The 20142-nt window shown below is 40.5% G+C and overlaps 1 protein-coding gene across 1 annotated transcript in view; it reads left to right on the forward strand.

Moving 5' to 3' along the window:
- The window catches only part of mosmoa (modulator of smoothened a), a 29340-nt gene extending 9971 nt beyond the window's left edge, over nt 1-19369 (forward strand). The window contains exons 2-3 of the mRNA XM_003456352.5: nt 3876-4088; nt 15717-19369. Coding sequence (XP_003456400.1) covers nt 3876-4088; nt 15717-15901 — 398 coding nt within the window. The 3' untranslated portion in view covers nt 15902-19369. The remainder of the gene's footprint in view (nt 1-3875; nt 4089-15716) is intronic.
- Nucleotides 19370-20142: the final 773 nt, after the last annotated feature.

Genomic DNA, 20142 nt, shown 5'->3' on the forward strand with positions numbered 1-20142 from the left:
GGAGGCCAGAGGATCCAGGGGAAATGGTCGTAAACCGGTGCCATTAAGATGTGCTATCAAACGTTGGCCTAATGCTGTGCTGTTCCCAGCACCAGTCCTCACTCACCTTCTGTTCTTTAATTTGTTCAAGGTTACGCTATAATACTGGGCTGACTTGAGGAATAGACTGTTGAGTAAGCTGTGAGCCATTCAGGTGCCAGTTTTGTCATAAACCACGACCTCCTGCTTTTTTTCCCCTTCTTTTCGCTGTTATTACGTAAGTGTTCTGCACAGTGAGAACTAAATTGCCAAAGCAATAAGGCAGACTGCGGGGTAAAATTGAAGGCAGAAAACATCCTTTTTACTGTGGCAGAGTGAAGCATATGTTTCATCGGTGGTGTTCCAGTGTGGATATCTCTCTCTGGAGCTGTGAGTTTTATAATGCAACACTCAAAGACTCCAAAGGCGTTTCTTTTGAGCCACTGGCATTGTTTGTGTGGGCTGGGCTGTGTTTGGTTGTTGGCGTAAAAGCTATGCTTTCGTTTGGTGTTAAAAAGGGTACAGGATTTCCTCTGGACAGCCTGCAGAGCTTACTACGCCCCCAGGGTCAACAAGAGCACTTCTCTCACACAGGCTGTTTGGATTCAAGCACTTAAGCATCATATATTTAATATGTACCAAGGTTATAAAATGTCTAGATTTGGGTGCCAGACGAACAAAGTGCCACACTTGACCTTCTGAAATTCCAGCTTGCATACTTGTCTCACGCTCGCGTCCGCCCACCTGCCGAGCCACGGTTGAACTTTTATGATGTCGCCCACACAGCCTTGCCTTTTCACTGAATGGGGTTATTTTGTGGTCAGTGTTTACCACTGCTTTATTTTTCTTTTCTCAGATTATGTCCTAAAACAGCAGAGAAAATTATTGTAGTATTATTCTGAGCATACTTTTCACCACCAGAGCTTCAGCTAACAATTACTTAACTTTCTTTTAGCAGTTTTACATATACAAATGGTGTTTTTATTTACTGTCTAGAGATTTGGCCTACAGTGGTGCTCTGAAGCGCATGGTCACTTTTTGGAGAAAGTTTTATAAAGACATGAACGAGAGACACGGCACACAAATAATCCTGAAGAAAAATCTGTGGCAGAACTCTGAGCCAGGCAACCACTCAACTGGGAAACTCATACTGAAGCATTTGTATTTATTTTAGTAAAGATGTGGAACTGTGATTATTGTATTTATGGCTTACTGTAGCCATAATGAGCTAGGAACACTGATCGGGGCTTGGGAGGTAGAATGTGTCATCTACTAATCAGAAGGCCAGTTGTTTGATTTCAGGCACCTCCAGTCCACACGTGAAAGCGTCCTTGGGCGATGCTCTTAACCCAAAAAACATGAAGTGTGAGTGTGTGCATGATTGTTATAAATCCCTTTAAGGCATTAATTAAAGTGCTTTATCAGTTTATTTGTTAAAAAGCCAAAAAAAGTAAACTACAGAATTATTTTGCCCGTGTTGCAGAAAGTTAAATCTCAGCGTTTGCTGTTTTTTTGCGGGAAAAAATTGATTATTTTCACCAAAACAGTCATCTTTTCCAGAAACCCAACTCACAGAAAAACCCACCCAAAGCTGTTTGGATGACTTAAATCTAAAGAAGTCTCAGTGTTGTCTGTTATTTGTAAAGATGTTGGCGGTCAAAGAGTGTTCACAGGGAAGAACAAATATTATTTCACTTCCTTTTGAAGTACTTTTTCCTGGCTCATAATTGGTCTTTAGGGGGGGTGACTACACATGAAAGCATGATTGGTCCACATAGTTGCAACAACTCCGGGTTACCTTATTTTGCAAAATTTCTGTTATTTCTGGCCATTTAATAAACAAATATGTATTTTATGCTTGAGTAAATGAAACCCTTCTGATTTTTTTCTTCCTTAGGGCAAAGCCAAAACCTCTCGGAGGTTTCTTTGGGTATTTTTTTTCTTTTTTCTTTTTTTTTCTTTTTTGCTGGATGCTGGTAAAACCCTGCTTGTCTGATTTCTGATGAGCTGTCAGCTTTCTAAACACATCCCCGTTCAGTTATTTACACATGGAAGAAATTACATGACAGCTCATCACTTTATGCCAGTGTGCACTATCCTCTGATGAAACCCCACCCTGAATCCCCCCCACCCCACAAATCTTTCCAGATAGACACTACTTAGCCCTGCAGTCTGTCGTCTGCCCTGAACCTGTGATCAGCAAAGACCTGAGCAGTGTGACGCTGTTCTGCTTACTCAGGTAGAAAATCCCCTCGAGGATGTGCTTTTAATTGAATGGTGTCTCCAAAGTGGCTGTACTGCTGGAGCATGATCCCGCTCTGAGTACTGGCCTTCACACTCTGGCAGAGGTTTGCTAATGACTCAGCCTGAGGAGCTAATCCATTTGTCTCCCATGCCTGATCAAAGATGGATAGGTACTGTGGAACATTAGGCAATGTCATGTTTCTGATAGCAGATGTGCACTACTTAAAGTTTCTGGGCTCTAATTGCGTGTAGAAGATGAAAGATGGAGGGGGTGTATTTAAAGAGTAGGTATATTTTCAGAGATATTAAGTCTTAAAAAAACCCTTATTCATATTCGACACAGTGGGTAGCTCTGTATGTTTGATTTTTTTTTTTCTCATATTTTTGCACTGAATGCCCTTCCAATGCAACCCCAAAGGGATTTCTGTCTCCTCCCAAGGAAAACTGCGCATCTTTTGCTTGTTTGCCGATTGTGTGATATTGAGTGTTTTAAGGCGGCTCAAAATTTGTCTGATATTATTACAGTTTCTACAGCGTGTCTGCGATTAGCAACAAACCTGTGTGGGATACATCCAGTAATTGGCTGGATTGATTTAGTCTTCACCCTCTCTGCTTGAGTGTGAAAATGCAAGAAAAAAATGTTGGCCACTGAAATAATTGGGCCCACCAGTGTGAAGAAAGTTGGTCCTTGTTTCATTTTCGTGGGTGACTTAGTGACATTTTAAGGATTTATGTTTTTTTCCTCTCATTGTCCCTTCACCTGTTCCTTGTTCACTGTGTTCTCAGTTTACCTGCGTCACATTTTCCTCTGCAGTCTTAGTCAGTGATCGGGCCACTTACAGTATTTGTTACTGCTTTACTGAGTACTGTCTTTACTTTCTTTTTTCTCAACTTTTTCACCTGTGGTTTCGGTCCTTCTTCTTACTGGGACTTCTAGAGGCACAGTTACTGGAGATCTATGCTTCAGCATTAAATTTACACCCTATCTGCCAGTACTGTGCAATACTACAAAGTTTGCATCAATCCACCCACCTCTACTAACCGCAAACCTCTCTGAAACCCTATGCTGTAACTAAATGTAACTAAATGGCGGTTTGATGTATCATCCACTTGTGTAGCTTATATCATACCCTCTATGAAGATTCACCACAGAAGTCTGAATCAGGACTTAGTGAGTCTGTGAGGTCAGGTTTCCAGATCAGGTATATGTCCATGAAGTAAAAGTTGGCTTATCATTTATTGCTGTATGTGAATGACAGTAGCTGTGATTTCCTGTTGGTTTATTTACAGATTACATCCTCTTTATGCTGGAAGTGGGAAATGAAGTCTCCAGTGTGTCTCTGTCTCCCTCCTAACCGCAGCCCTGCTGTGCGAGTGATTAGCAGTGCAGCCGAAACCTTTCCCCCTCCCATAGCTTTGTAATATACTTTTGGATTCGTTAAGAGTCCTGATGCAGATCATCTGAAAACGGCAAATACTTCTGTTTCATTTTATTTATTTATTTATTTATTTATTTATTTATGTGTGTGTGTGTGTGTGTGTGTGTGTGTGTGTGTGTGTGAGAAGGGCGACTTAAAATGTCTGCTTTACTGACCCTCGTCGTCTTTCTGCAGGAGCCCTCACAGTCGGACTGGTCCGGCAATGTCAAACGATTCACGGACGAGACCGGACTTGCATCCCGCCAAGGCTGCCCCCAGAGTGGGTCACCACACTTTTCTTCATCATCATGGGCATCATCTCCCTCACAGTCACCTGCGGACTACTGGTGGCATCACACTGGCGCAGAGAAGCCACCAAATATGCCCGCTGGATCGCCTTCACTGGCAGTAAGTGAACATTTTCCCTGAAACTGATGAGAAGACCTTTAGAAATTCCCCTTCACCACACCACGTCAGTATATTTATGCATCTATGCAGAGCAGTGAATAATAAAATGGGAGGAGGTTAGGTTGAATCGATGTGAAAATTTGGTTTTAGCCCAGTTTTGCACTTCCTCATTTACATGTGCGATAATGTGCGTGGCAGCAGAAACACCCGAGGCTACGCACAGGATATCAGTCAGTTTGTGTTTTTCACAGTGATGCGAGGACCTGCGTGTGGGCGTGTGTGTGTTTTGTTGCATTTGCACATTTATGAGAATTATTTTATTTTTTTATTTTGTTGCATTCTTGTCGATTATGCTTTCTCCCTGAAGCCGATATTGAGTAATGCAGTTTGTCTGGTACCTGAGTGGGTGGCTTATGTGCCACAGCAATTCTCTAGTGTATTTTTTTTTTTTTTTTTTTTAAATCTCCCTCTTTGCCTTGAAATCGCGGCTCCTCTTTTTTTCCCCCCAGACATGATTTTTGTAAAGGTACGCTTCCACCACTCGATAAGAACTTCCATCTCGCGTACTGACTGTGGCTGGGCTGGTTTCGTAAGGCCGTGTAGGAGGGTGGCGTTTGATTGGTCAGACAAAGACAAACCTGAACGTGCTCATACAGATGCAGCAGTGGTATGTGAAGTCACAATGCCCTGCAAAAATTCTTTGAAAGCCTGTGTATTTTTTCTCTCTCCATAAGCATTAAAGTTTCTTTTTCCTGCCTGGCCGATTGCGGATTCATATTTTTTATTTTTACTTTTTTTTTTTCCTGATCATGTGATGAATCGCTGCTTTTCAGAATCCCGATTTTTTTATTTTTATTTTTTCCCCCGCTGCACAAACTGCCTGTCCACTAATCACAAAACAGTGTTACATGCTAAGATGAAAGCAGTCGAGTCATTGTTTAACGACTGTACTCAAAGGAAAGTAAGAGCGTTGCCATGGCAATTGTGAGCAGTTGTTACCCCCACCACCACCATTCTCCTCCCTTCCCATGTACAGCTTCTGCTGGGCATATTAGACAAGAGGTATATTTTTAGTTCAGCTTTAAAGCATGAAAACGATTACCAGCAAGGAAATAAATGAGGGAAAAAAAGGTTGGAGGAGGAAAAGACTTGTGATCTATTTGAGAGATGAAGCTACGCCTGTGGCAACAGAGGGAGAAGTGATAGAAAAGCATCACTTTTTCTATTTTTAGTACCCCCATTAGTTGGCACTTTAGAGACTGATGGTCTACCTGGGATTCTCTTTGTAACTCTTGAGCGGGTAAGGTGGATGAAAAGGGGAGAAAACTGCCTGATGTTGCTGAATTTTTGCTGCGATGTCTAAAATATTTCATGTGGTTGAGAGAATGGGCGGGGGGGGTTAAGTGAGAAAAAAACTGGTGTGATGGTAAAGATGGCAAGCTGAGCGAGTAATCTTGTTTTTAGACATAAAGTGAGAGGTTGTTGCCCATGTAAGGATGCAAATGGAAAGAGAGGAATAAAGTGAAGCTGGTAGCAAGAAGGCAGGGCTGGTTCATTTTGGGCAAAACAGGTGATGAAGGTTGAGAGGAGGTGGGCAGTGTGTAGTGTTACTGGCTCCAGGCCATCGGGACTTGAATGGACAGCTTTGTGTAACTGGCACAGGCCCGCCTCTGTGTATCGCTGTGTGCACACCAGCAGCGTTTTCCCCCAAAGTATGAAGGTCATCTGTGGGGGTGGAGTGGATGTAGAGTTATAGAAAATGTCATTGTGAAGATTCGTTAACAGTAACTGCAAACAATTCGCTAATTAATGAAGTTAGAAAATGAACAAAGCAGCCTTTTCTCTCTTTAGATATTATTTACAGCTCCAGATACTTTTTTTTACCACTTTACACAAAATATTTCTTCTAGATTTAACACTGAACTGGTTTCCATGGATGCCAACTTTCTTAAATAGCCTATTGATCCTTTTTTTATTGTGTTTGTTTTGCAAGAGAAGCCACCCAGATCCTGCAAATTTTGAGTTAAAAATCTATGATCCATCCTGAGAAAAGTGAGTCATGGCATCAGTGTCGTGTTTCAAATATATGAGTTGAGGAAATCTTGCGTTCATTCTTAAAGCGGGTTTAACTGCTGCTTATGGTCCTTCTCTGGGTATTTGCACATTTATGTGATTCAGGTTTATGAGTTGCAATGTCAGAGCTGAATTGTGTTGTGTCTGACTGATTAAAACGTAATCTGTGACTACTGCTGGTGCACAATAAGAGATACTCTTTAAAGACCTGAATAAAAAAAAAAAACATTAGCAGTCAGGAGAGTCAGAGACTACCAGCAACATAAACCAGTGGTGCTCACACTGGTGGTATGCCTGCTGGTGGAGCACTGAACCATTTCAGATGTGGACGCATGTTTCCAGGGGTAAAACTGCAGAGCACAAGAAGTTATTAGAATCTGACTGCTGAAGGAAGAACCACCAAACAAGCTTAATGGAATCAAAATTCAGGTTTGATTTCTTCAGATAGTCCTATCTGAAAAACTAGCATGTGATTATACAACAGTTCAACTGAAACATTTCACAGAAAGAGCTACTAAATGATCCTTCTGGAGCCGTAAAGATGCACTATATTGCCAAAATTATTCTCTCATGTCTTCACACACATATGAACTTGAGAGACGAAGCCTTGTTATGCCGAAACATTACGAGTTCCTTTCACTGGAAGTAAGGGGCTGAGTCCAACTCCTGGAAAGACAACCACACAACATAATCCCCCCTCCACCAAAGTTTACACTTGGCACAAAGCAGTGAGACTCGTCCATCAGGTGGCGCCCTATCATGGTACCACACTGGAAAATAAGAGACACTCACTCTCTCAGGAATGTTTGTTGAAGCAGTCTGCGTGCCTAGCTGCTTGATTTTATAGACATGTGGCCATGGAACTGATTTGAACACCTGAATTCAATGATTTTAATGAGTGAGTGAATACTTACAGAAATATAGAGTATATGCTGTGCATGAAATCTTCGTTATCTGCTGTTTGGTTGGCTCAACTCATGCTGCCTGCTTCTAAATGACCTCTAACTTATCTGTGCAGTATCTTGTTATTTAAATCTGTCACATTTCTAATGCAAAGAGTCATCTGAACAGTTAATGAGCAGCATCGGTCTCTTTAGTGATACACTAACAAGCAAGTGCAGCTCTCATAGTTGCTGTTAGTGGTTACTGGTGCAGATTAGACCTCTATATTAGATCGTCTGGATAAAAAGTGCTACAGCACTGAAAACCATGACACTTCTCCCCAGATGTAGGGAAAATGCTGCACCGGTGAATTCACAGAAATAATATAAATATGTTAAAATAATGTTCTGAATAGAATTTTAAAAAATCAAATCAGCATCCTATAGAAAAGAATCCTCTAATTGGAAGCGTGGTGGTTCGATCTCTGGCTCCTCCAGTCTTATGTGTTGAAGTATCCTTGTGCAAGCTTCTAGGATGCATCCATTGACGTGTGTGTGTGTGTGTGTGTGTGTGTGTGTGTGTGTGTGAGTGAGAGAGACTGTTAAGTTAAAAGCATTTAGGCATAGAAAGGGGTTTATGTATGAGTGAGTATGTGTAAATGGGTGAATGAGCCTTGTGGAAAGAAAGTGCTTTGAAAGCTCAAGTATTGTGCATTTACTATTTTAGAAAAGGTGCATAAATGATTAAGTAGCTGATGGTTGTTTTTAAATGAATTTTCTGTCAATCAACTAAAGAATTAATCGGATAATTGCTGCAGCTCTCTTGTTTGAGTGCAAAGAATGACTGCTTCATATGTCACTGGTTGAAACACTTAAGAGAAGCGTCTGACCGTGAAGTGCACTTTGCTCAAGTTTTCAGGTGTAACGCTGAGTCGTGTATTTTTGGCTGCCTTTTAGCTCGCCTCACGAATAAACACATGTCCGGAGTAATGAGCGGGCATGAATCTAAACTCGAATTGTGATGCAAGTTTACTCTGCTGGGATCTTTTTTGCTCGCTAACAGACGGGAGGCAAGCAAACCGGTAGGTTTATGAGTAAAACCTCATCAGATGATGCAGGAATTTTTATTTGTGATGAAAAACGGCTAATAGGAGCACAACACTGTAAAACCGGTTTATTAGTTAGTGAAATAGCTGCGTGAATGTCACACTGGGTTAATCTTGTTTAGATTAAATGCAGGCGCAGTTACAGCTTGGTTGCCAACCCATAAATATTCCTAGTTTTATTATATTTTTGGGGTAATGTGGCAAACAGATAGGCACGACTCACTTATTGGATTTATATATCTTTGCCTTAAGGAAAAAAGAGTATAAAACTTTAAACTGTCTGGATGTTAAATTCCAGGAGAATCTAAAAACAGACTTTTTGCTTTATTTTAACAGTTCAGTCATTTTATGTTATTTTATGCATATTCTACAGCTTGGTAAAACCTTTAATCTGTCTCAGATTTTTCTTTTTCAGGAAACTGTAGAGCGAAATATTAAACTTTGTTAGTAGGTTTTGACAAAAAAAATTGAGGCTTAGATACTTGATTGATTGATTGATTGATTTTATTGATTAGCATTTAAATATCTCAGTGAATACAGAATACAAAATAAAGATTACCACAAAGCAAAAAATCATGAGACAAGGCTAATCAAAGGTATTGGCTGAAGCATTTGCTTATTATGCCAACCCTTTTAACAAAAAATCTTTTGCATGCAGCTCCTGTACACAGGGCTCGAAGCAAAGAATAAAACAAAGCAAAGCAAAAACAAACAAACAAACAAACAAAAAAACTTTCCACCTTAGATAACTACATCAAAGCAAAACAATCAAGAGTTTCAGAATTATTATTTTTGCTCTTTTCATTCTTGATTAATATATTTTTCTAATACTCTATTTTTAAACATGTTTTTAAACAAGGAAAATGAACTACACCTTTTTAAATCACTGTCATAACTATTCCACAGGTTAACTCCTCTAACAGAAACACATCTCTGCTTTATGTTTGTCCTTATCTTGTTTTTTTTAAAGACATCTGTTCCCCTTAAGTCATATTGACTCTCTCTGACTTTAAACAGCTTCTGAATACTGCGGCAAAGCAAGTTATTTTGTGCTTTATACATTATCTGTGCCATTTTATATTCGACTAAATCATAAAATTTTAGGGTATTCAGATTAATAAACAAAATGTTAGTTGGTTCTATATAGTTTGATTGATTTATAATTCTTATAGCTCTTTTTTGTAACTTGAAAATAGGAAGAGTATTTGTTTTATATGCATTACCCCATATCTCCAGACAATAAGTCATATATGGAAGCAGCAGAGAACAATAAAGTGTGTATAATGATTTTTTGTTCAGGACATGCTTTGTTTTGTAGAGAATAGCAATGGTTTTTGACATTTTTGTTGTCACATGATTTATATGAGGCTTCCAGCTCAGCTTATCATCAATTATCACTCCAAGAAATTTATTTTCATACACTCTTTCAATTTCAATTCCATTAACCCTGATTTTAGATACATTTTTCATTTGTTTAGTGCCAAAAATAATCAATTTTGTTTTCTTTATATTTAACGATAACTTATTTACATCAAACCAGTTTTTTAATATATTTAACTCCTTTTCCACTGTAGTCAGAAGCTGTTCTAGGTCTTTACCTGAGCAATACAGAGTGGTATCATCAGCAAACAATACACATTTTAACAGTTTGGAAACACTACATATGTCATTTATATATAATATGAATAATTTAGGGCCCAGCACAGAGCCCTGAGGAACACCACAAGTTACCTTCAACTGCTTAGATTTTACATTATTGATTTCAACATATTGATATCTGTCATCCAGGTAACTTTTCATCCACTTATATGCTATCCCTCTTATGCCATATCTCTCTAGTTTATTAAAACTAAAATTAACATTAAGAAACTCATTTGCAACAATATCATACTAACTTTGCTGTCGCGCCTCCTCCACTTGACGCAGAGCACACAGCTCCTTCCCTCGAACAATACTTCAGGAGGAATTTAAAGAGGCCAGCAAAGCTCATGTTAACATTATCCATTTAACTATTAGCAGTTACCCACATTAGCAAATTGTTATTAACATTCGGCTAGTGGACTGCAGCTCATGGATGGAGGAGTCCTAGTGGTGTAGTCTTGGTGGTGTCACAGACACATGGGGAAGCGGCCGGGTTGCTGGCCGTGCAGATCTGTGCCGAAGCCATAGATGAACTGAAGAGAGTCCAGAGTGTGGAGAACTAAGCCGAGCAAATGCAGTGAAATCCAGAGCACAGTGATCACGCGGGTTTAAAGCCTGTCTTTGCAGAGGAGGATGTGACGAGCTGCAGACCGAGGTGGATCAGGGTGAACCATGGATGAGAAAAAGGCTGCAGGCAGATGTGGAAAAGATTATAAACTTTTCTACTTTTTCTACTTTAAAATAATTGATTAAAATGTGTTTCTTATTTTTGCTGTAGCAAAGTGTCAGGTCAGTTTTAAAACTCATCCAGTGACTGATACAGTCTACCACCTCTTTATTTTAACATAACTAATACTATACTTTATCCAAAGACCCTTTTTAACTTTACCATAATACTTCTTGTACAATAATTTAATGATTTAGATACATTAGGTATTTGTTTATTAGTAAGTTCTAAAATATATTTTACCTCCACCATCTGAAATGAAATTATCTAAATCATTTCTAAAATGAATAAAACCTCCAAACCTAATGTTAATTAGTTACATTAAAGCTAAATCTTCTATACTTCTGTACCCCGTGGTATAGAAAATGATATTGAATATTTTTCTGGGTATTTGTATCGAGTATGAAATTCTAGTTCTGTGACAACTCTACTTGTAACCCGGTCATCTTTAAAAGGACTGACGATCAGTCCTTTTTAAAAGCAAGCGTTGCTGGGCAGCTATCTTGGTGTTGCCTCCAGGCAGTTATTTTAAAGCCCTTCTGAACTTTTAAAGCTCACAAGGATGAAACTGCATGTATTATAATTTGTATTTAAAACATTATGTTTTGGGGCATTTTCCCCTTTTATTTATTTGGACAGTGAAGCTTTTTTAATAGGAGAGTGCAGCTAGAGCTTTGGGGAAGACACACAGCAAAGATCCCTGGGTCAGAATCGAACCCAAACCGCTGCATCGAGCCTCCATGACACATGGTCACCTGCTTAACCAGGTGAGCCAAACTGCCACCACTTATCTACATCTTTGTGACAGTAATGAGTTGATACGCCTGTCACCACACAATTAGTGCTGTCTTGAACTTGTATTCACACATCAGTGCAAGAGCAGGACCGGTTCATATATTTCAAAGTTCGGATTTCTTATTGGCTCTTCGGGGTAAACTGCCATCTTCGCCGTCTGGCATTGATTTCTACTCAGGGTGCTTTGAGCATTGCATTTCTCTCCTATAATGTCTGTCTAATCTGAAAATGGCTCTTTATGCTTTCACAACATTTCACTATGACATAACCTCAATAAGTCAACAGGGCTTCTAGAGTACAGACACACAACTTTTTCTAAACAACAAGGAAGTCACTCTGAACTGATGTAGGAAAGGACATCTAATGCAGTTTCCATTTGCGGTGTTGCTGCTACAGGCAGTGCAGAAAGAAGTGTTGATCTAAAGCAAAACAATACACACAAAAATGGTGAAAAGCTCTTTGATAGATCAGAGTTATTTTTAATTACTTGAAGCTATTCCACAAATTCTGCACAGCCATTGATTTGGATTCAAAAGTCACAGTTTGCTTTGCTGCTTAACGTCACTGTGAGTTACATAAGTTGTCTCAACTGGACCGCGAGCTTCAGTTACAACACTTTCAAAGGAAGGAAGAGAAAAGGGAGCCTTTCCTATTGGCAGCAGCTTTATTATTCAATCATTCACCTACTTCCTGGACAGTTTAATAAAACCACACGAAGGCTTCATCCCTGATCTCTGCTGTGCTTGCTCTGCAGCTGCTGACTTGCCCACTGTGTGTTGAGCAGAACATCACACTGTTTATTGAGAGTGGTGCCTGTTGCAAATGCAGCGATTCCCAGCATGTGGTCAACGTGCCGCGCTAATTGATCCCACAGGGCTTGATGGTGATTGTCAGAGCTCACCAATCAGCGGAATTGGATTTGCACAAGGAAACCAGGTTAACACAGGAAAAAAAAACATGTGCCATGGTAGCTCAGCTCCTGTAGGAGCCTGACCTCTACGTCGTGTACTCGGAAGACACACTGAGACATTAAATTCACAGAGTTCTCTGATATGTAGCTGTTTAATAATAAAAAAAAAGAAAATTATCTGGTCCTTAGCAGGTCGTAGATTAAATACAATATATGTAATATTACGCTCTCGCCATTTAACAAGAAATAAGTGCAGTTGATTAACTGCTCATCAGCAAGTGAGAGCTTTGGCTGTTTGCAGATCTGGAGCATTGAGGTGCCAACAGAAAGCCATCATTGCTGTTAATGCTGGGAGGAGTTATAAGGCCATTTTGAAACAATTGTGAAGTTTATCATTGTGCACCGAGAGATCATTCACAAGTGGAAAATATTCAAGACAGTCAACAATCTTCCCAGAAATCCCTGTCCCAGCAAGTGTCACCCCAAGGTCATACTGTGCTTTAAGTGGCTCTGTAATTTTTTGCTTTTTTAAACCTTAGAGCTACAGCTCTACTTCATCATGATCCATTGGCATAGCTACTCAGAGAAACTGCTAAAAAAGAAAAAAGGGGAAAGAAAAAACCCCCAAGAGCAAATCTCACTCTACAGGCTAGTTAGCATGCTAGATGTTAAAGTTCATGGCAGCACAATTGGGTTACCAGAAGAAATCCTTTTCTCTAAAGAGAAGAGGGCAACACAGGTCATACAGCAGCACAATGATCCCAAATATCAAAGCAAATATACAACCGAATGGCTGAAAAAGAAAAGAAACAAGTTGTTGCAGTGACTCAAAGTCCAGACCTCATCCTGATTGTTATGCTGCAGAGGGACCTGAAGAGAGCTGTGCATCAACAAATGCCTGTAGAGTTCAATGAACCGAAGCATCATTGTAAAAGGAGTGGGCCAGAATTCCCTCACAATGATGTGAGATACTGATAAAGTCATTTAGAAAAGTTTTTCTTTCTTTCTTTCTTTCTTTTTGTTGTTTTTTTTTTTTTCAAACTATTGCTGCTAAAAGTGGTTTTACAAGCTCCTGAATGCTTTTAGTTTTTGTCAACTAAATATCATCGGAAGTTGATGAAGGTCACTAAAATCTAAAGTGTAAACTTTGTCGTATTTTACCAGGGAAAGTTGCTCCACACAGTTTAGAAAGCATCTTATTTTCCTTGCCATCAAATGTGAAATGCATCTACTCATCTCTTCCTCCTAAGCGTTGACATTTTGTCGCATTTTCATTAGAAACTGGGAGGAAAGGAGTTAGCTGAACTAATTGGATCACCTCCAAACTTGCCCCGCCTTTCTACACTTCTGATTGGACGTAGTCTCCTCAGAACATTTTCATCTCGGTTTTTATTCAGTGATGAAAGTGTCAATATTTGTATGAAATCTAATTAATGTATTTGCTGTTGTGTTTTATTTTGGGTTTATTTTGGGTTTATATTGCGGTTGAGTTGCATTGTGGGTAAAGTAGTTGATGGGCTTTGATAAGAAAGAACACGTGGAGTGGAGTTTTGCTGTCCTATACCTCAGCCTCGGAAATCTTCTCTCTTTCTCAGAGAACTTTGTGTATTTGGTCTGTTCTGGTTGGTGTTGTCGATGGCGTTTCCTTCAGCATTGCTTTTGCTTTTCTAACTTAAAATCTTAAGACTATATCTTTTCTACTTTGATGAACACGTTTTTTGTGCCTGACTAAAGGTTCAATCAGTAAATCACACCTCTCATGTAACATCTAGTGGCAGTCTCGGGAAACTACAACATCGGCAAACGTGTCTTTTCCGCCACAGCTTCTAACATTTGTAAATTTGGTAAATCCCTTTTCTGGATTTGACTTGACTTGCAGCGTATAAACAGAGCTGCAGTGTGCTTGTTTAGAAAGCTTAAAATGTGATTACTGATCTGCACCTTTAAGCTTGTAGAGAAATGTACTGTGTTAATCAGCCTGAGGTGGCATAAAGAGCTTGTTTATGGTTCTTGGAGGAGCATTTAGTGAAACTAATGCTACATTTTGCTAGTCTGGGAAATGGTGTCAATTCATTTTGAGCTCGAGGGAAGAAGTTAATGATTTACCAACAAATAATTCACACACAAACTTTACAAACTTGAAAGCTTAAATCAAGCCCGTTACCGCTGGGTGGCTTATTAGAGATTCGCTAAAACATTTAACTGTGGAAAAATGCTGCCTTCAAGTGCTGTAAGAAATATTATTTGAATATAAACCATGGCAGAATGCAAGCATAACTGGCAAAGAGGACGATTTCTGGGATATTTGAGACAAAGGTCTGGAGAGGACGTTGACATGGTTCCTTAGAAAATGATGCACATTTATTATGAACATCACTCAAAGTTCAAACAAAGTTAATCAGTATTTTATCAAGATTTTGATGCTGAGCTGCACATCTGTGAATAACAAAGCTCAACTGTGTGTGTGCCTACTCTGTATAAATGGAAGGAAGAAACCTGCAGCAGAACCAGACTCAGAGAGGTGCAGTCATGACTGGTTGGGGATGAGGGGAGGGAGACGGGACAAAAGACACAGTAATAGATTCACAGTAGTTTCTGCTTCCTCGCTGGACAGACGGACATCTCTGAGGTTTGCTGAGGATCAAGTGTCTCCTTAAATTTTTTTGAGTGTATTAGTGTGTATTAAAATGTGACAGAAAAGTTATTGCTTTTTCACTTTCTTGGTTAAGTTTCACTTTAATCACTGTAGCGCTGCGTTTACCTTGTAGTCATATATGGTGTGCTTTTAAGTGTTTTCAGTGCATGCTTCAATCTTCTGTCTATAGAAAGTTCCAGCTGCTGCTTTCATGAACACGTCTCTCTGTGAGTGTTTCATTTCTCCGATTTTCTGCAGTCAGCTGCTGATCATAACTGAATGTTGAAGTCTTCGAGGTATTTTCAGTGATGTCTGCGCAGCTGCCCTTTTTGTTTCCTCTTCGGAGGAAGATATAACTAAAAATAGAAATGTCTCATTTCTACAGGGGACAAAATTTGGTTTGGGCGAGCTTGGACTCAGGCTAGTGTATGCTTGTCGGACTAATGTATAATCTATGACGCACATTAACATTACATAATTGACTGCCTCTGCCTCTCATCTTTGTGAAAATGCGAGGCAGAATTATCTACATGCCATGGGTCTGTTTGCTTCTGAAGGGACAATTACACCATTTGAAAGGCGGTGTTGTATCTCACTAATGAACTCCCGAAAATTGAAGTCAGTTTGAGGCTATGCTTTCTGCTCAAGCTGATGAGGTTAGGCTTAATTTTCTGAATCCACTGTGGAGAACAAAGACTAGAATAAGAGCTGACACTCCTTTAGTGTCATTTATCAGTTCAGTCTGTCCCCAGAGCTTATTTTACACACAAGATTTCCGTGCATTGAGAAAAAGCTACAGATTAATTTGAGTCATCTTTTAAGGAACTAATATTTTTCCTCTCTCCCTCCCTTGCTTCCAGTGATCCTGTTCTGCATGGCGGCGCTCATCTTCCCAATAGGCTTCTATATCAACGAGGTGGGAGGCCAGCCGTACAAGCTTCCCAACAACACGGTGGTCGGCTCCTCATACGTGCTGTTCGTCCTCTCCATCTTCTTCACCATAGTGGGACTGCTGTTTGCAGGCAAAGTTTGCCTCCCGGGCTGAGGACTCCAACGCTGTCGCCTCTGGACTGACACGAGAGGCTCTGAAAATGTCATGGGATTTAAAAAAAACAAACACACATGCAAAAATGACTGAAAATCAAAAACGACTAACTCTGGCCAGAAGCCTGAAACGGGGGAAGTTTCTGCTTATGTGTCGAGGGACCGCAGCACCGTGGAGTACCCAGCGACTAAAAAGACGAATAAATGAACAAAACACTAAAAGGGGACATGGACGCAAAAGGTTGGGGGAGTGCGAGGGCAGCCGAGGCTGCTGCAGCACCCTGCCACTGTTGATTTAAAAGGAAAAAAAAGAAGAAAAAAAAAGAAAAATGGTGTCTCTCTGTTGTTGTTCTGTTGGAAAGGGTGCTTAATGTGCTGCTGTCATGGCAACCGCGACCACAACGCTGGCGCACATTTCTTGAGGACCACTAAAGTCACTCCTCGACTTGATTTCCGGCCACCCGCCCCACCTCGCCGCTCTCAGCACTCATCTGCGCCGTCACGACCGCTCCTGTTGCTGTTTTTGGCTTCTCTTAGCTATTTTTAGTTTTGTGTTTTTTCTGTTGTTGTACAATTTGTGTTCTTTTTTTCTACTTCTTCTTCCTCCCCCACCACCTTTGTCCACTGAAGTTGTTTGAGTGTTACTGAGGTTCACTGAGCTGAACCCTTGAAGGGAACCCTTGGGGGGGGTGTGGGAGATTGCAAAAGCTTAGCTTTAGAGCGGGGTTTATTCTCTCCTGTCACATTTGCACAGCACCAGGTGTGTGGGAGAGGTGAGCAGCTGCGATCGCAGCTGTCAGGGGGCCACACACGGGCTGCTGTGGATGAGAGGAAGATGCAGGTGTGCTTCCTCTTTTGTCTCCAGCCGGCTACTGCTCAGGAGCAGGTAGCCCCAAAGGGGAGGCTGACCTCCCTGGGCAGCAGAATACAAGGTCAAGCACCATTAAGGAGAATGCCACTTACTGTAAGACCTTGCATAGTGTTATTAATAGCAGCAAAGTATTAGTGAGTGTAGACAGCTCTGCTAAGCCATCAGCTAACGCCATCACGCTGATACACTCCTACAGCCAGTAACTAGAAGACTGTGAATTTAGAGAATAATCATCATAAACGCACCTCGTATTTATAGTAATACACTTAATTGCGTTAAGCACAGCCACACGCCTAGTGGCCTTTTCAAAGTATTTTGTAGGGATCACTGCAGTGTTGGGATGGACCCACGTATTGTTGGGTGTTCTGAGTGGAAGCTGGAAGTTAAGTGGTGTGAAAATAACATGCGAATGCTGAAAAATCAGTGGTATTCTCCTTTAATGCTGGACAGGAAGTAAGTGAGCCAGGAGCAGTTTGTTCTTTCTTTCTTTCTTTCGTTCTCTCTTTGTGCATCAGTGAAGGGACTGCAGGTCAGGTCCATGCATAGGGGGGCTGTGCCTCGGTTTGCTGCTCGTGATGTCTGTGAATGCAACACACACACATACATAAACGCACACAAATACAAAAATATATTTACCCTTGCAGAGTTTTTCCTGGCCTGCAGTGAACCTTCAGTGAGTTATTTTCCTGTAGGTTTGAACACTTCACATTAAAATTAAACCTTTAATTAATAAAAGAATTTGGTGATTCTGGCATAAGAATCCTTTAAAGGAGCCCAAAAAGTCCTCTGTGAGGGGGAAAGCCCTGCACACACACTGCGCTGTGTGCAAGCTATCAGTGTCCAGATTAATTTGCACCACTCTTTGCTCACCACAGGTTCTTAGCTGTCTTGCCTTCATCAGGGTGATGTCTGAGGTTGTTTCCTGTATCTTCCTACAAATAGAAACTGCATAAAATACAACAAAAAGAATGCTCCTTTAACAAATATAATCAATTAGGAGGTTTGAACGATGTAATATTGCAGCGCTCTGTACCATTTATACTAACAGTGAGGGTGCGACCACTCGCTACAGTAGTTGCCACTCAGACACATCCTCCTCATCAGCACTGGTATAAGAGTAAAGGTAATAATCTGTGAATTTCTGAACTTTTATACTGATATATCTTTAAAGGAAGTAAAAACCAACACAATCGTGTCTTCAGCCCAGCTGGGCAGTGGTAGCACCAGTGCAATGTTACAAAAATTGAGAAGTCCAGGACTGGAAATGTTAGCCTGCGCTAACAGATGTCACGTTATTTTTGTCATACATGTTGGCAGAGGAAGGTTTAAAGTCACAATGATCCTCAGGCAAGTTTTGAATTTACTAGAAGGCTCTTAGTTAGGATTTAGAAGTGGACTTATCGAGGTTGATTTGATATGGATAACATCCTTGGGACGTGCGAGTCTCTCGAAAGTTAAAAAATAAAAAAAATATCAGTGAATGTTGAGATTGAACTGATAAGCCTGACTTCTGTCCCTCGACACAACCTTGTAGTTCACACACTTCTGGTTAAACACGGCACCAAATTCATACAGATTCAGTGTATCCATCCATCTTCCATTGGCCTTCACAGAGCCTTTCCTTAACTAAAAAAAAAAAAAAAATGTCACAAGAGGCAGAAATTATTCGTTTTCCACCAGCACTGGGGTGTCGGCACAGGATCGTTGGAACTACTGTTCTCACTGGGCACGTTTAGGGCTACTGCAAGAAATTCACAGTGATTGGCAAATACAGCCCACCGATTTGTCCAATGTGATTTTTATTTTCTTCCCACGGAAATTACCCCATCAAACCTGTCAAAATGTGAGCCAGTTCTTCAAAGATACACCAAGGCAGAGCTGGCTCCGCACCAGTGCTGTGCTGGTGGGAAAAGAGGTGTCACTGCTGAAGCTGGAACCAGCAGCCGATTAGCATTTCTGATTTATTATCGAAATAGCTGCTGATTCATTCTCCTTCAGTCATTGCAGCTCTTTCACACATTCATAGCATACTGTAAATGTAGGGAGCATGCAAGCTGCTGACCCTAGGACCTCTCCTGGAAAGTGTGTGTGTGCACGTGCGTGTGTGTGTTGAACCGATCACAGTCGCTCACTCGCCAAGTCTTAGACTTTTTGTTTTGTATTTTCTGTTTCCTGCTCAACTTTTCTTACTCTCAGTCTGATGATGTATACTGCTATTCTGTACACTTTGCAGTGCCCTGTCTTGGTTGGTTCAGTATTGTGCCATGACCTACTTTTTTTTTTTTTTTCTTCTTCTTCTTTTTTTTAAATAATGTACAGACACAAGAGGCAGGATTTCTGTATTAGAAAGCACTGTGCATTCAACAGTATAGGTAACAGACATAGAAGCACCACAAATGTATAAAAAAGAGAACTTCTTACCTCATTGTTTTTTTTGTTTGTTTTTTTTTGTTTCTGCTATTATTTTCTAATGGTGGCAACATGTGTGCCCTCTAATTTGTCTCTTGCCTTGATCGGATGTCTACACGTAAAGCCTATGATCATAGGAAATTATTTATCACTGAATAAAAAGAGAAAAGTGGGTGTGTGTGACTCTGACACGGTCTCTGTGTTGTGCTTATTTAAAATGGGTGAATCTAATCGAGAGGAGGATGACGGGCGAAGCGGAGCGGAGCTTAATCTCATTATGTTTTTGTAGGATGTGGCCCAAATGTACTTGTCCTCTTCCTACTTCATTAAATCGAAAAAGAGCTTGTTCTCAGACACAAACCTGCTGTGATTTGAGAGCAGCTACCCATGATGCATCAGTGAAGTGCTTTCTGAGTGCATTTTGTTAAATACTCAATGGTTTCTCGCTCTCACGCCGAGCCAGACCTCCAGCACCGCAGTGTCATAAACAAGAGGCGCACATTTCCTCTGCACCTGTGAAGATCGTGTCTCACTTTTTCTGCTCGCCCCTCAGTGACCTGGAAATCTATTTTTATAATTATCTGAGCTTAGTCACTTTTACTCCTCCTAATTTATTAGTCCCCCTCCTTAAAGTACTCGCACCCAGATCAAAGCAGTGGGATAAATTTCACTCAAACTGTGTCACATATTGACCTTTGTAGACTGCCCGACTGGATTAAATTAGAAAAATAAATAATGGATCATAACATTACTCCCTGCATCGTTTGATTGCAACATGACCTTAATGTCTTCAAGTACAACTATTTAATTGGCCAATCCCATCACAGCAACTCGAGTACACATAGGCATGTATACCTGGTCAAGATGACCTGCTGAAGTTCAAGCTGACATAAAGTGACTCTGAATGTGGCATGGCTTTTGGTGCCAGACGTGTTGGACATGTTTCGGGATCTGCTGATCTA

Source organism: Oreochromis niloticus, linkage group LG4, assembly GCF_001858045.2.
Source record: "Oreochromis niloticus isolate F11D_XX linkage group LG4, O_niloticus_UMD_NMBU, whole genome shotgun sequence".
Taxonomy (NCBI): domain Eukaryota; kingdom Metazoa; phylum Chordata; class Actinopteri; order Cichliformes; family Cichlidae; genus Oreochromis; species Oreochromis niloticus.